This window comes from Merops nubicus, unplaced genomic scaffold (genome assembly GCF_000691845.1).
Source record: "Merops nubicus isolate BGI_N331 unplaced genomic scaffold, ASM69184v1 scaffold926, whole genome shotgun sequence".
In the NCBI taxonomy this organism is placed as follows: domain Eukaryota; kingdom Metazoa; phylum Chordata; class Aves; order Coraciiformes; family Meropidae; genus Merops; species Merops nubicus.
In genome coordinates, this window is record NW_008612693.1 from 289 (window position 1) to 11,610 (window position 11,322).

At 45.4% G+C, this 11,322-nt stretch overlaps 1 protein-coding gene across 1 annotated transcript in view; it reads left to right on the plus strand.

Annotated features, from left to right (window-relative positions):
• The window catches only part of NABP1 (nucleic acid binding protein 1), a gene marked incomplete at its 5' end in the record, with an annotated part of 6,900 nt that extends 264 nt beyond the window's left edge, over window positions 1–6,636 (plus strand). Inside the window, 4 exons of the mRNA XM_008941598.1 lie at window positions 2,867–2,938; window positions 4,362–4,434; window positions 4,705–4,771; window positions 6,311–6,636. Coding sequence (XP_008939846.1) covers window positions 2,867–2,938; window positions 4,362–4,434; window positions 4,705–4,771; window positions 6,311–6,498 — 400 coding nt within the window. The remainder of the gene's footprint in view (window positions 1–2,866; window positions 2,939–4,361; window positions 4,435–4,704; window positions 4,772–6,310) is intronic.
• Window positions 6,637–11,322: the final 4,686 nt, after the last annotated feature.

Sequence of the window (11,322 nt, forward strand, 5' to 3'; positions counted from 1 at the left end):
CCTCCGGGCTGGTACCGAGGCGGAACCCCGAGGTCACTTGACAAAATCGAGCCACCTTTTCCACCCTAGAACATGCCCAGCGTGAGCTCAGATCTCGTCGGTGGCTAGGAGGGGCTTGTATTTTTAATGAGGGGGTGGTGTTTAAGAGACGTGGCTTGACGCTAAAAAAAGCCTCTTCGGGGAAAATGCTTCTTCTGGAGCAGGGGGAGAATGCAGCAGTCAGTCCTGGTTTGTAAATCACGCAGAGAAGTCGAAAGCATGTTCTTATTTTTATAACCAATTCTTTACTCTAGCAGTCAGCTCCTTAATGAAAGGAGGGAATGATTAATGTCTCTCACGCAGAAAAGTTGCTTTTCATTGCAGTGAATTTAACAGAAACGACAGGCTCGGAGGAGAACTTTCTCAGTTTCACTGTAAAAAGCCATGCAAGGGGTACACTGCAGAGCGTGTTAGTTTGGTTAGGTGTAATTAATTTATCTCCTAGCTGGTTTCGTTTCCAAGCCCTCTTAACTTAGGTTTATTAAGTGTGAGAAAGATCTAGAGTCAATTTGAAAACTGTTGGTGTAGCAAAGAGAATTCCTCATGCCAGTTATGTTACAATTAGAAATCCATTGCACTGCTGTTTGGGCCTAAAGCCCTCCAGGAGATGGTGGGACTACAGTATGTGTGAGGCCCTTTTAATTTCTTTTTATGAAAAAGTAGGTAAAAGGTTACTCAGTGGAGCTGCTCACTGAGCTGCTTTTGAGTGTCATTTTTGGTTCTGGAGTGAAACTGGATGACCCTTGCCACCAAAACTACAGCTGCTTCCTCCTATGCCAATGTCTTTTTACCCAAAAATGGGCTGACTCCTCCACAGAGGTGGTTCTGGGGAAGCCTGCTTGTGTGGAGAGCACGTGGAGTGCTGGGGCCCTGAGACAGGAGGAACTAAAGCAGAGCTCTGGGCCAGCACAAAGCCCTGTGCATAGCAACAAATTAATAATGAAGTTGTTTAGCACGCTTACTGTGCTCTGGGACTGGCTTACAGTAGCTGCTCTGGTGTTTCAGGGCAAGAAACGGGAGGGGCATTGCATCCCTTCATGTCAAAGGAGTGAGTTTGGCTTGTCTGATTGATGAGTTGACATCACTGTTCCTGGTGGGTGGCTAAGTCATGCCTTCATCTGCATGAATTGCATGCTCACTAGGGACTGCAGTGAGTGAAGTGGCAAAAGCTAAACACATTGTGGTTTGGCTCTCATATTAAGAAAAAAATGCCTTCACCCTGGCATACAAGGTTATCCAAACACAGTTTTATACTTAAACTGAACTAGAATGAATTTGAGTGTTTGCTGTTGCCATTGCAGGGCAGGTAAACTTCAGCTCTGTGGGCTGCTCTGACTTTGCAGTGCAGGATGCTCACTGCTAGGAGCAGAAAAGCTTGGCTAGGCCCCATAAGTAAACATGTCTCTTTCTCCTGGTGAATTTCAAGCTGTAGATGCATTCCTTTGCAGAAGCAGATACTGTTGCTGATTTTTGTCATTGGCTGATTAACTCATTTACAGGAAGCTGCTGCAGATAATATTTCTAAGTTTGAAGGTCATTCTGGAGTTCAGTGTTTCATGGCCAGCTCTTTCTGAGATGAAAACAAATGCTTGCATACATGGAATAATTTTGTGCTGGAGGTTATCAGTCCCATTATTTGCTGGGTCTTGTCCCAGTAAATATATGTTTGATTTAGATATAGTATTTTGTAGCTTTTTTCTGCTCTGCCACAAGACTGATTATTAAAGAGTAAGTGTGGAGGCAAACTTTAAAGTGAAAGGTAGCATTGTGAAGTGAAGAGAATCCTGCTTCTGGCTGGAGAACCCCCAAGACAGGCACCACAGGTGTAGCTCCTGGGCCCTACTGCTTGTGCTGAAGTACAGAGAAGTGTTACTGTGTTGGCATTACAGTCCCATTCTGCTGACCTGGCTCCTCCCTGCTGCCTCTGTTGGAGGCCCTGCGTGCAGCCAGATGACTCCCAGCCTCAGCAGATAAGGCAAAGGGCAAGAAGAAGGTTTGTTATCTGCATTCCAGAGACAGACTGGGAGCACAAGGAAGCGGTGACTTGTCTGGATAATCTGTGACTCCCAAGAGTGCAATTTCTGGGACTCTCTATCCCTTTGCTGGAAGACACCCATATTCCTTTTAACTCCCTTGTGCTGCACCTGGGTTTCTGGTCTGCACTTCCATTACTTTTTTTCACATACATGATGCCCCTCACTGGAAGCTGAAAGTATACAGAAAGTTTTGTATAACTCACATTCCAGTGCTTGAAGTCAAGTGCTGCTGTAAAGACTGGAGTGCAGTCGTGTAAGTGAATGTTTCCACAGTCATGTCACTTGGAATGGGATGGTCAAACTTGTACCCTTAAAAAAAAAAATAAATTGGGTGAGGACCTATACTAAAAATGTAAGGACTTCCTGTTATAGACATTCAGGAGCAGTATCTACAGTCTCTAGTGAACAAAGGTAATTCTCCTGGCTCAACTGCGATGGATTTGTCAGTGGATGGTAACACAGATACTGCTTTTGGCAAGATGCCTTTCCTCTGCAGGAGCAGTCATAAGGGCTGCTCCAGCCAAGGGAAGAGCATCCAATCTCAGAGTAATTGGCTGCTTTCCTGGAATTGCCAAAGGAGTCTGCTGAGCTTCCAGTACCTTTTGCTAGAAGTAAAATGTGGGGATTTGTAAAATTTTAGTGTGGTGAAGTTGCTGTCCCTGGGGACTTTTTTGCTGCATTCATGATGATATGTGATGCTTGTTAACTCTTGGAAGATAGCTTTTTTTTTTTTTCCCAGCTGTGGTATTTCTCTTGCTAACAGAGGCTGCTTTGTTTCTTTTCTCCACCAGGTATGCATCTCTGTGGAAGGGATGCCTGACACTTTACACGGGACGAGGAGGCGAGCTGCATAAAATTGGGGAGTAAGTATTGTGTGTTTATACTTGCAGTGTAATGTCCTGTTCTCAGCAGAGTGTCGTGGTAAGTACAAGATGCGATGGCTCTTAGTAAAGGGAAGTGAATGGCAGCAAAAGCCAGGTTGTGGATGGGTGCAGTACAGGCAGGTGTGGTGTGAGTTATACGTGCTGTTGTGGGAACGAACTCTGACCCTTTCTTGGTGTACTAAGGAAAATTTTCCTCCATCATGGCACAGGTCTGTGTTTTACCTAGAGGGGGAGGATTTTACAAATGACAAGGGATTTAATCTGCATTGCTTACCTAGGCCCCAGCTTGACTAACCACTTTATTTTGATGGAAGCCTTGTGTCTGTGTGTCATGCTTTAGAGACAAGGAGTGCAAAGAAGGAAGGCAGAGGTAGCCCAAATGAATCATATCTAAACAGGAGCAAGAGCCTCATTAAACCTTCTTTAAACTGCCCACAAACTGAGGCGGCGACTCTTCCTGACTAAGAACAAACATGAGTAACATCCTTGGCAAGCAGCAGGAAAAATAGCAACATTTTCTAACCAGAAGAGTGCTTCCGCTCTTGCACAAGGTGCAGTGGAGGCCTCGTAGTCACCAGGGATGTGGGGCTCTGGTGTGGCCACCTTGCTTCTCAGATGGTTCAAAAATGCCCAGTGCTCAGCTGCATTTTGTGAGGGATGACCTGCAGATGTTCTTTGGTGCAAAGCCATCACCTCAGCAGTGTCACCCAGTGGGCTTACTCTCCAGCAGGCTGGAGTGGGGTGAGTCCTCATCTGAGTTGCCCCTCCCAGCAGGAGGTGGGAGCTCCACTTCTGCTTAACCTCTGAGCTATGGACTGATCAGATCTCTTCCACTCTGCCATAGTTTCCCTGTGGTGAGCTAGTGGGCCTGTTCTTGCACAGTCCCCTGAAGTGGAACAGGATGCTTTGAATTTCATTCCTTGTTTTGGACTCCTCTATGCTATTACGTTAATGGGGTACTGCATGGCATGGGAACGTGTGGGAGTGTTGCAGTGTTCTGCAGAGCCCATGTGCAGTCACAGTCTGGGAGCAGGCTGGGTGACTCTCTGGGTGACCTTGTGAGTGGGCGCTGGACACGGTTGTGCAGCTGGAAGGGAGACAAAGGGAGCACTTTCATCACCTTGTGTTTTCTTTAGGCCATTTTAGCTCCTAGAGCAAATGTGTACTTGCCTCTGCTTGACTGAAAGCACCCTCAGCAGAACGTCTTCACCACAAGCCTGTAAAGAGACTAAAAGGGCCTTTTAATACCTATGGGTACTCCGAACAGTGGGGTTGGGATTAGTTACTTCTAGGTGATGGGATATGTCAAGAGCATTTGGTCTTTGAATTGTGGAGTTGAGAACTCTGCTAAAAAAAAAAAAATAGGCTTTAGAACTTCCTCCTAATCCTAATTTCTCCCCAGGTTCTGCATGGTATACTCAGAAGTGCCAAACTTCAGTGAGCCCAACTCAGAACACATCGGGCAGAACAAACTGGTATGTTAAACTTGTCTCAGGCTTGTGGCATGAAGTGCTCTTTGTTCTGAATACTTCACACTAGGCTGTGATCAGATGTGACTCTTCTGGAAAAATGGACTTAAAGTGATACATAGATAAAAAACGAGCCAATAATTAGAGTAGCAGATAAATTCCCTGTGGAGACTCTATAAGAACACAGGGGAAAAAAAATCAGCCCCTTTCTGTAAAAATGTGAAATTTCTGTCTCTGATCCATGTCTTTTTTTCTTTTTTTTACATTTCTCTGAAGGGACAGGGTGAACAGAATAATAGTTCTGCATCAAGTAATATGGGTTCTTGTACTTTCGGGCCACTGGGTAAGTTTTTTCATTTTGTGGAAGTGAAAAAAGAGGAACACTTAATGGGAATAAGAAGAAATTTATCTTGCTAAGGGTTCCCCACTCTGGGGCAGAAGTGTACTATACTCTAAAAGTCTTTTATGGGGCCTGAACCTGCAAGCACATAAGCATGATCATTTCCTCAATAATAGTTTCAGGATTTTTTTCCCTAGAAGAGGAATAAATCTAGAATATTTGAAGTGCCCGTATCACATAAAGGGACTTGCCTAATCCTAGATTGTTTTGATGCTTTCAAAGAGTTGCAGCACTTGAAATTCTGTTTTTAAAACCGCTTTACACCTTGGCTTTAAAAAATCATTTACTTTAATCCTGCCAGTTGCCGTGGCTTTCCTGCCAGGTAAGCTCCCCAAAACAGAAGTGTAGGTACTCTGAATTCCAGTATTTGACCTGACGAGATAATTTAGTGATGTATTTAAAAATTGAAGCTTAAATAAGAAAATGCTTCAAGGACTTGAGTGGGTGTAAGCTGGGAGGGAACCTTATTTATGGCCTGCCTATGTGATGCAAGACCAGGTACTGAGTCTGGGGTAAGCCCTGCTGATGGATGACAACAAACTGGTTCCATAACTTGCTGTTAAACAGCTTTGTGTCACTGCAGTTCAGCAACTGTCTGCTTTCTCTTTAGCAACATGATTTTCATTTCTCTTGTTTCACTACTCTTATGTCCTGTCTGTTCCCTTGAACATAAATTATTCTGAGCAAAGAAGGGCAGTGCTTTCAGGCCAGTCTTTCCTAAGTGCCAGGGTGAGACGAGCAGGCTTTCAGCCCAGTTCATGTGTAGATACTTTCTTGATGTCCCTGCTTTGGGCAACAGACAGCTGTTTTCACTGAGCTTGTGCACATCTGAAACTTTTTGCTCTTCCTGCATCTTGTGTGGTCTTTAAATGCAATGATTTCCTTTTTTTTTGTCCTTCTTTCCCAATGCTTCCTGTCATCATTCTGCATTTTCAGCTCTGTCCCTCTTCCGACCAGCAAAACATGAGCAGTTATGCTTGTGAGGCTCAAGTTCATGTGAACTTGGTGCTAGCTGAGTTCCTTCTGTGGCTGGACTCCACAAGGCAGCTTTCTGTTTCTGTGTACATGGAGAATGATGCAGGGAGCTTTGTGTAGGCTGCTTTTCTTTTGCTGGTTTCTTCTTGATTTCTGCTGCCCTGCTGTCCCTGGAATGTCTTGGTGTGTGACCTGCAAGCCCATGCATGTTTCTGAAAGCACCAGTCTAGTTTTATGGGACTCCAGTGTCTCTCCTGAGCAAAGAATCAGCATGCAATTCTGTGGCCCTTCTTGCTTTAGTTGAGAGTAGGGGGTAGGGGTGGAGGGGGAGGTATAAAGGCAAGCTGTGCTTTGGGGTCTTGCAGTGCCAGAGGGGCTTTTCTTTCTGGTGCTGGGGGTTTGCTAGTTGCTGCAAACTCCCATGCATTCCCTGGTGCTGAACTTACATAAGGGAGCAGTGATCTCAGTCCCTGGAATTTGTGATAACCTTTTTTCCCCTCTTTCTAGGAAATGGTTTACAAACTGGACCTGAATCAAGTGGATTTCCATTTACATATAATCACGGCCACACTTATGCAGGTAGTGGGAGAGGCAGTGGACGAGGACCTGTAAACCCAGCAGCAGCTAATAGTGTTCAGCCTTTTCCCCCTGCTGTCAGCAATGGGAGGGACCCACGCAGAGCCTTTAAAAGATGACTATGCCAAATGTGGTTGTACAGCTTGCTTAAACTCTACACTCTACTTGAACACTTATTGCACTTTTATTTATAGTTAACTGTGAAACAGTTTGTCCTTTATTGTGTTTTTTTTTTACCTTTTGGTCTATGGAGCAAACATGACATGATCTATTTCTTGTTTTGCTTAGGGAAGCACAGTGAGTCTTCCCCATACATCAAGGGGGTAGAGGGAGAAGGTATTAGAAAGTAAGGGTAACGGGTTGAAGAGTCTTAATTAAAACTCGTTACCCTTTGCCAAATGGAAGAAAATTTCAGTTGCATGTATGTGTTTTTCTGTTCCTGTTGGTCAGCCATACAGCCTTAAAAGGTCTATCATGTCCTGTGCACGCACGCGTTGACTTCCATTAGGGTTAATGGGAGTTCTTTGGACTGGAAGAGAAATGAAGGGGAAGAGCAAAGATGCTCTAGTGAGCTAGGTGTTCTCAGAATGGATATGGCTTGTAAAAGCAATAAGTATAAGGAAATGGTGGTGCCAGCACCTAGTGGTGTCTCCTGAATCAGAGAATGGATAATTTGAGTGGAAGTTCAAAGACATGGTGAATGTCTTGAAGCCTGACTTCTTTTTCCATAAAGGTGCACGCTACTTAAATTCTCCATAAACATAATTATCAGGGTCAAGGATAGTGACACTGATTTCCTGGTTTGGATAGAAGCTTGGAAATTGCATGAAATAACAGGAGAAGAGGACCTACATTCAAACAGTACTGGGGAATGTGGTTTGTAGCCACTCCTTGTGCAAAAGCCTGAGGTTACTTTGTAGGACCTGAATTTCCAGGAAAGAACTGTTTCAAAATGCTCAATCTCTTCAGTGAGGCTGTGTACTTCTCCTTCCTTCCTTCACTTTTCCAAACAAATTGGGTGTTAGGTGAAGCTGTATGTGTGCATTGCAGAGGTACTGACCAAGCACACAACTAAACTTCTGATGCTCTTAAGCTGTTAAGCTTTCCTTCCTCTGTTTTATATGAAATACAAATTATCCCTTAAAGAACTTAACCCCACTACCACCATCTCCTGGGGGAAAATAGCTGTGGTTTTATTTCTGAGATCACAAATGTCTTCACTCTATCTCTATTATAGAGTCCAGTGCCATATTTCAGATCAGGTTCAAAAACAACTTGGAAGCTGAGGTGTCATACTGGGTTCATCCGTTTAACTCTTCTTAGAGCTGACCTCTCAAATAAAAAAAAAAAATTGCACTAACCATGTCAAAAACAAATCTTTTTTTTTTCTGTCAAGCCATAAAGACTTCATGACAAAAGGGTGTTTCTGAATTTTGAGTTGTCTTTTATGGTTGTTCATGTTAGCTGAATCTACTACTATGTCACTAATGTTTACAAGTTCTTTACATTTGATACTTCTGCTCTTGGTACTCTGTCACGTGGTTTGGTGAAAATTGCTTCCTAATTGGCAAAAGTTCCTTGCTTATTGTGAAATACTGAAGTTTCTTTGAAATGCAAGCAGCAGCAACAAACTTCTGAAGGGAGCTGTAGAGAGAGCTGTGTGCTCAGGCAGCCAAGAGCTGTTTGTCTCTGGTCTGGTAAGGTGCTATCCTGATACCTGCTTCCAGGTGGAACTAGCAAAACTTGTCTTGGACACAAGAGGGTGGCATGCTTCATGAAATCACCAGTGGGTGCTGTTAGGGAAGAATGGTGCTAATTGGTGAGCCAGAAAACACACAATGACTTCTGGGGAAATGGGTGTTGTGTAACTCAGGGACTTTAAATTGTTTGCTTATTTAAGTCACATGTCATCTAGATGCATGGATAACTTCCTAAGCAGTGTTGCATTAAGATGTTTTGATACCCTTGTGAGAAGAAAGCCAAGAGGACTTCTAAATGTGTGAAGTACATCTGACATGTTCCAGAGGTAAATGAGATGTCACTGCAGTGCAAGAGCTGCATTCTCCTGTGGGACTGTTAAGGTAGCAAGTGAGCAGTGCAAGCAAGGGCATGGTGGGGACTTCATACTCATTGGGGTGTCTCCACTATGGATCTCAAATCCTCGTGGTCTTGACTTCTCTACAGCATAAAGAAGTTTGAAATGGTGGGGGAAGCCCTGTGTATAGTGTGTGCTGAGGTGCCTGATGGTAGCTCTATGCATTTGAGGTTTTATTAAGCTAATAAACAGAATACTTGTCTGCAAATTCCAAATAAAAAGTGAGATGGTTACTGCTGATAAGTGGCATAAGATTAAAAGCTTACTGTCAAGTGGATCATTGGTTTGCAGTTGGGAGTCAAAAATCAAGAGGCTGGTCTTCATGTTCTCAAGGTTAGTAGCAGTCCTGCCTTCCTGTTTCTGACATGGAAGTATTTCAGCTTATTAATGAATTTTTACTTCTTTGCAGGGGAAGTCTGTGCCCTGAAAAGTCACATGGACTTAGTAAATATAAGCAGTAATTTTCCAAGGTCTTCTGATCTTCCAGTGAACCTAAGAAAAGTTGTTTCCCCCAGAGGTGTCGGTGTCAAGATAGCGAGTTCGCGGTTTGCGGAGGAATCCGGCAGCCTGCCTCACATCTGCTTGGACCAGCCCACCTCCCTGTTTGGGGAGAGATGCATTTCCCTGTGTAAACAAGCAGTTGTCATGAATTACTCTGACACTATCCAGCAGTTCCTAGGTGCCCAAGGGTTAGGTCATTAGGAGTCTCTTTACAGATGCCTTCCCAAGATACTAAAGGTAAGGTGGCAGTTAGGGTAGTCTCATTCAATAGAAGTTGCCAAAGTGTGTGTGAGGGGGGAAAATCAACCCAAAAGCCCCCCACAAACAAACCCCAAAGCAGTTGCTAAGGTGTTCACATTCTCGGACACAACCTACGTGGTGCTGAAGTGAGCTGAGTAGTCCCCATAAGCTTGAGTCACAAGAGGCCCAGCTGTCCCACCCAACAACATCATGTGCCCCAACAAAAGGACTTGGCAGGCTGCAGCAGGGGGCAGTTTTGCCCTCTGCTGCAGTCTTCCATGTGTCCTGCCTGTCCATCCTCAGTGTGAATCTCACCTTGATCCCCAGAGTGGAAAAGCAGTGCTGTGCTGGGAAATGCTGTCCTAATCTTGGGGGTGTGTTGCACTCATGCCCTCCAGGTCCACAGGGAAAATGGGAAGGTGCTATAAAAACAAACAGAAATGCTGGGCCAAGGCATGTGATCTATAATCTGCTTTCACAACTCATTTAATGAGCTTTGGCCCTGCTGTGAAGCTGGCAGGTTGCAGACCTATGCACTCCAGTAGTGTTCAGCATCACACAAATGGCAGGGAAGGTACCTGCAGCTAGTGCTGGTTCTCTGCCTCAGCCCAGGCTGCACAGATGACACCCTTGGCAGCATTGCAGGGATTTCAGCTCTGTCCCATTAGTTCCTCTGGACAATGGGGAGTGTACAGTAGACAAATGCTGGGCTCTGTAGCCCACTGGGGCCTTAGGTTTTGCATAACGTCGATGCTTGTGTTTGGCTAATGACCTGGCTGTGCTATGGTCATCCCCTGCAACTCGTGCCCACACCCCTGACACAAAGGAACCCTTCCTGTTCTGTAAGTTTTCAGCAGCAGCTTCCCAAGTATGTTGTTAGGGCTAGGAATTAGTAAAAGCTAAGGGTGGTTTGAGTGTTCCTGGCCAAGTTTCCTGGGTTCTCAGCTGCCAGGTTGTCCCCCTGCTTCTCTCAAATGTCTGTAGATTTGGCTTCTCAGACATTCTGTTTATTCCTAGCTCTCAAGTCAAGCAACCAGTTGCACTGCTGAGTGTGGTCTCTGGCTTTTCAGGGTCTCACACTTTTCATGGGCATCCAGGGAGGTCCCATTTTTTCCGTCATGCAGCTCTTGCTAGACGCTAGCTCTTGAGCTAGAGCTGGTTGATGTGGGGAGTTCCCCTTTACTCCAGCACCGCGCACGTTACTGAGGAAGCTGCAGGGCTGTGACCCCTTGTCCTGGGGCTGGTGAGGCTCTTGGGGACTGCAGCAGGGTGAAGGATTGAGCCAGATGGTCGCCCTGCAGTGTGATGCTGCGGGGTGAGCCGGGCCCTCCAGCGGTGTGGTCCAAGGCTGCTCTGGGGCTGGGTGTGGGTGCTGGAGGTGCCGGTCCCTGCTGGGCTCTGCTCCGAGCTGCTGTGTCAGCTTGGCCATTTGCAGGGCCTGGTGGCCCAGACCAGAGCAGGAGCTCCAGGTGCTGTGACCAGGGAGCCAGCCTCAGGGGCTTGGGTGGTACTGCAGCCACCGCTGGTAACGCCCGCTGTCCCCAGTGCCTGCTCTGGGCTGTGAGGGGGGAGGTGGCTGTGGGGCTCTGGGGCTCTGTGCCTGCCTGAAGCCCTCATGGGGACGTGGCTTCAATTCAAACAACGACCAAAAACCCATTATGTTCCCACTGGAAGGCACTCACCGAACCAGGGGTAATTGCTTGGGAACTGAGATGGCAGCCTGCAGCAAAGCCCTCCAGGAATTCGTTCAGAGATGCACTTCCTGACTTCAGCCTTAATCATGCTAGTAATGCCTTTATTCTTGGTTCCAGAGAATCTGAAAATGTTATGGCTTTTTATAAGGATTATGCTTTTTAATTTCTTCTATGATGGACATTTGTGCTTGTGCCTGTGTGTATAATGTGTGTAAACATACACAGCCTCTTGTAATTGGGATGGAAAAAAATTAATCCTAAACAAGCTGTTGACTAAACTACAGAGGATGGAGTTCAAAGGGATTAGGAAAAAACTTTGAAAGTGACTAAGGGGAACACTTAAGGACTTCATTTAGCTTTTTAATTTCTCTAAATTGCTGATGGTTTTTTCTCAGGAAGAAATCAATGCAGTT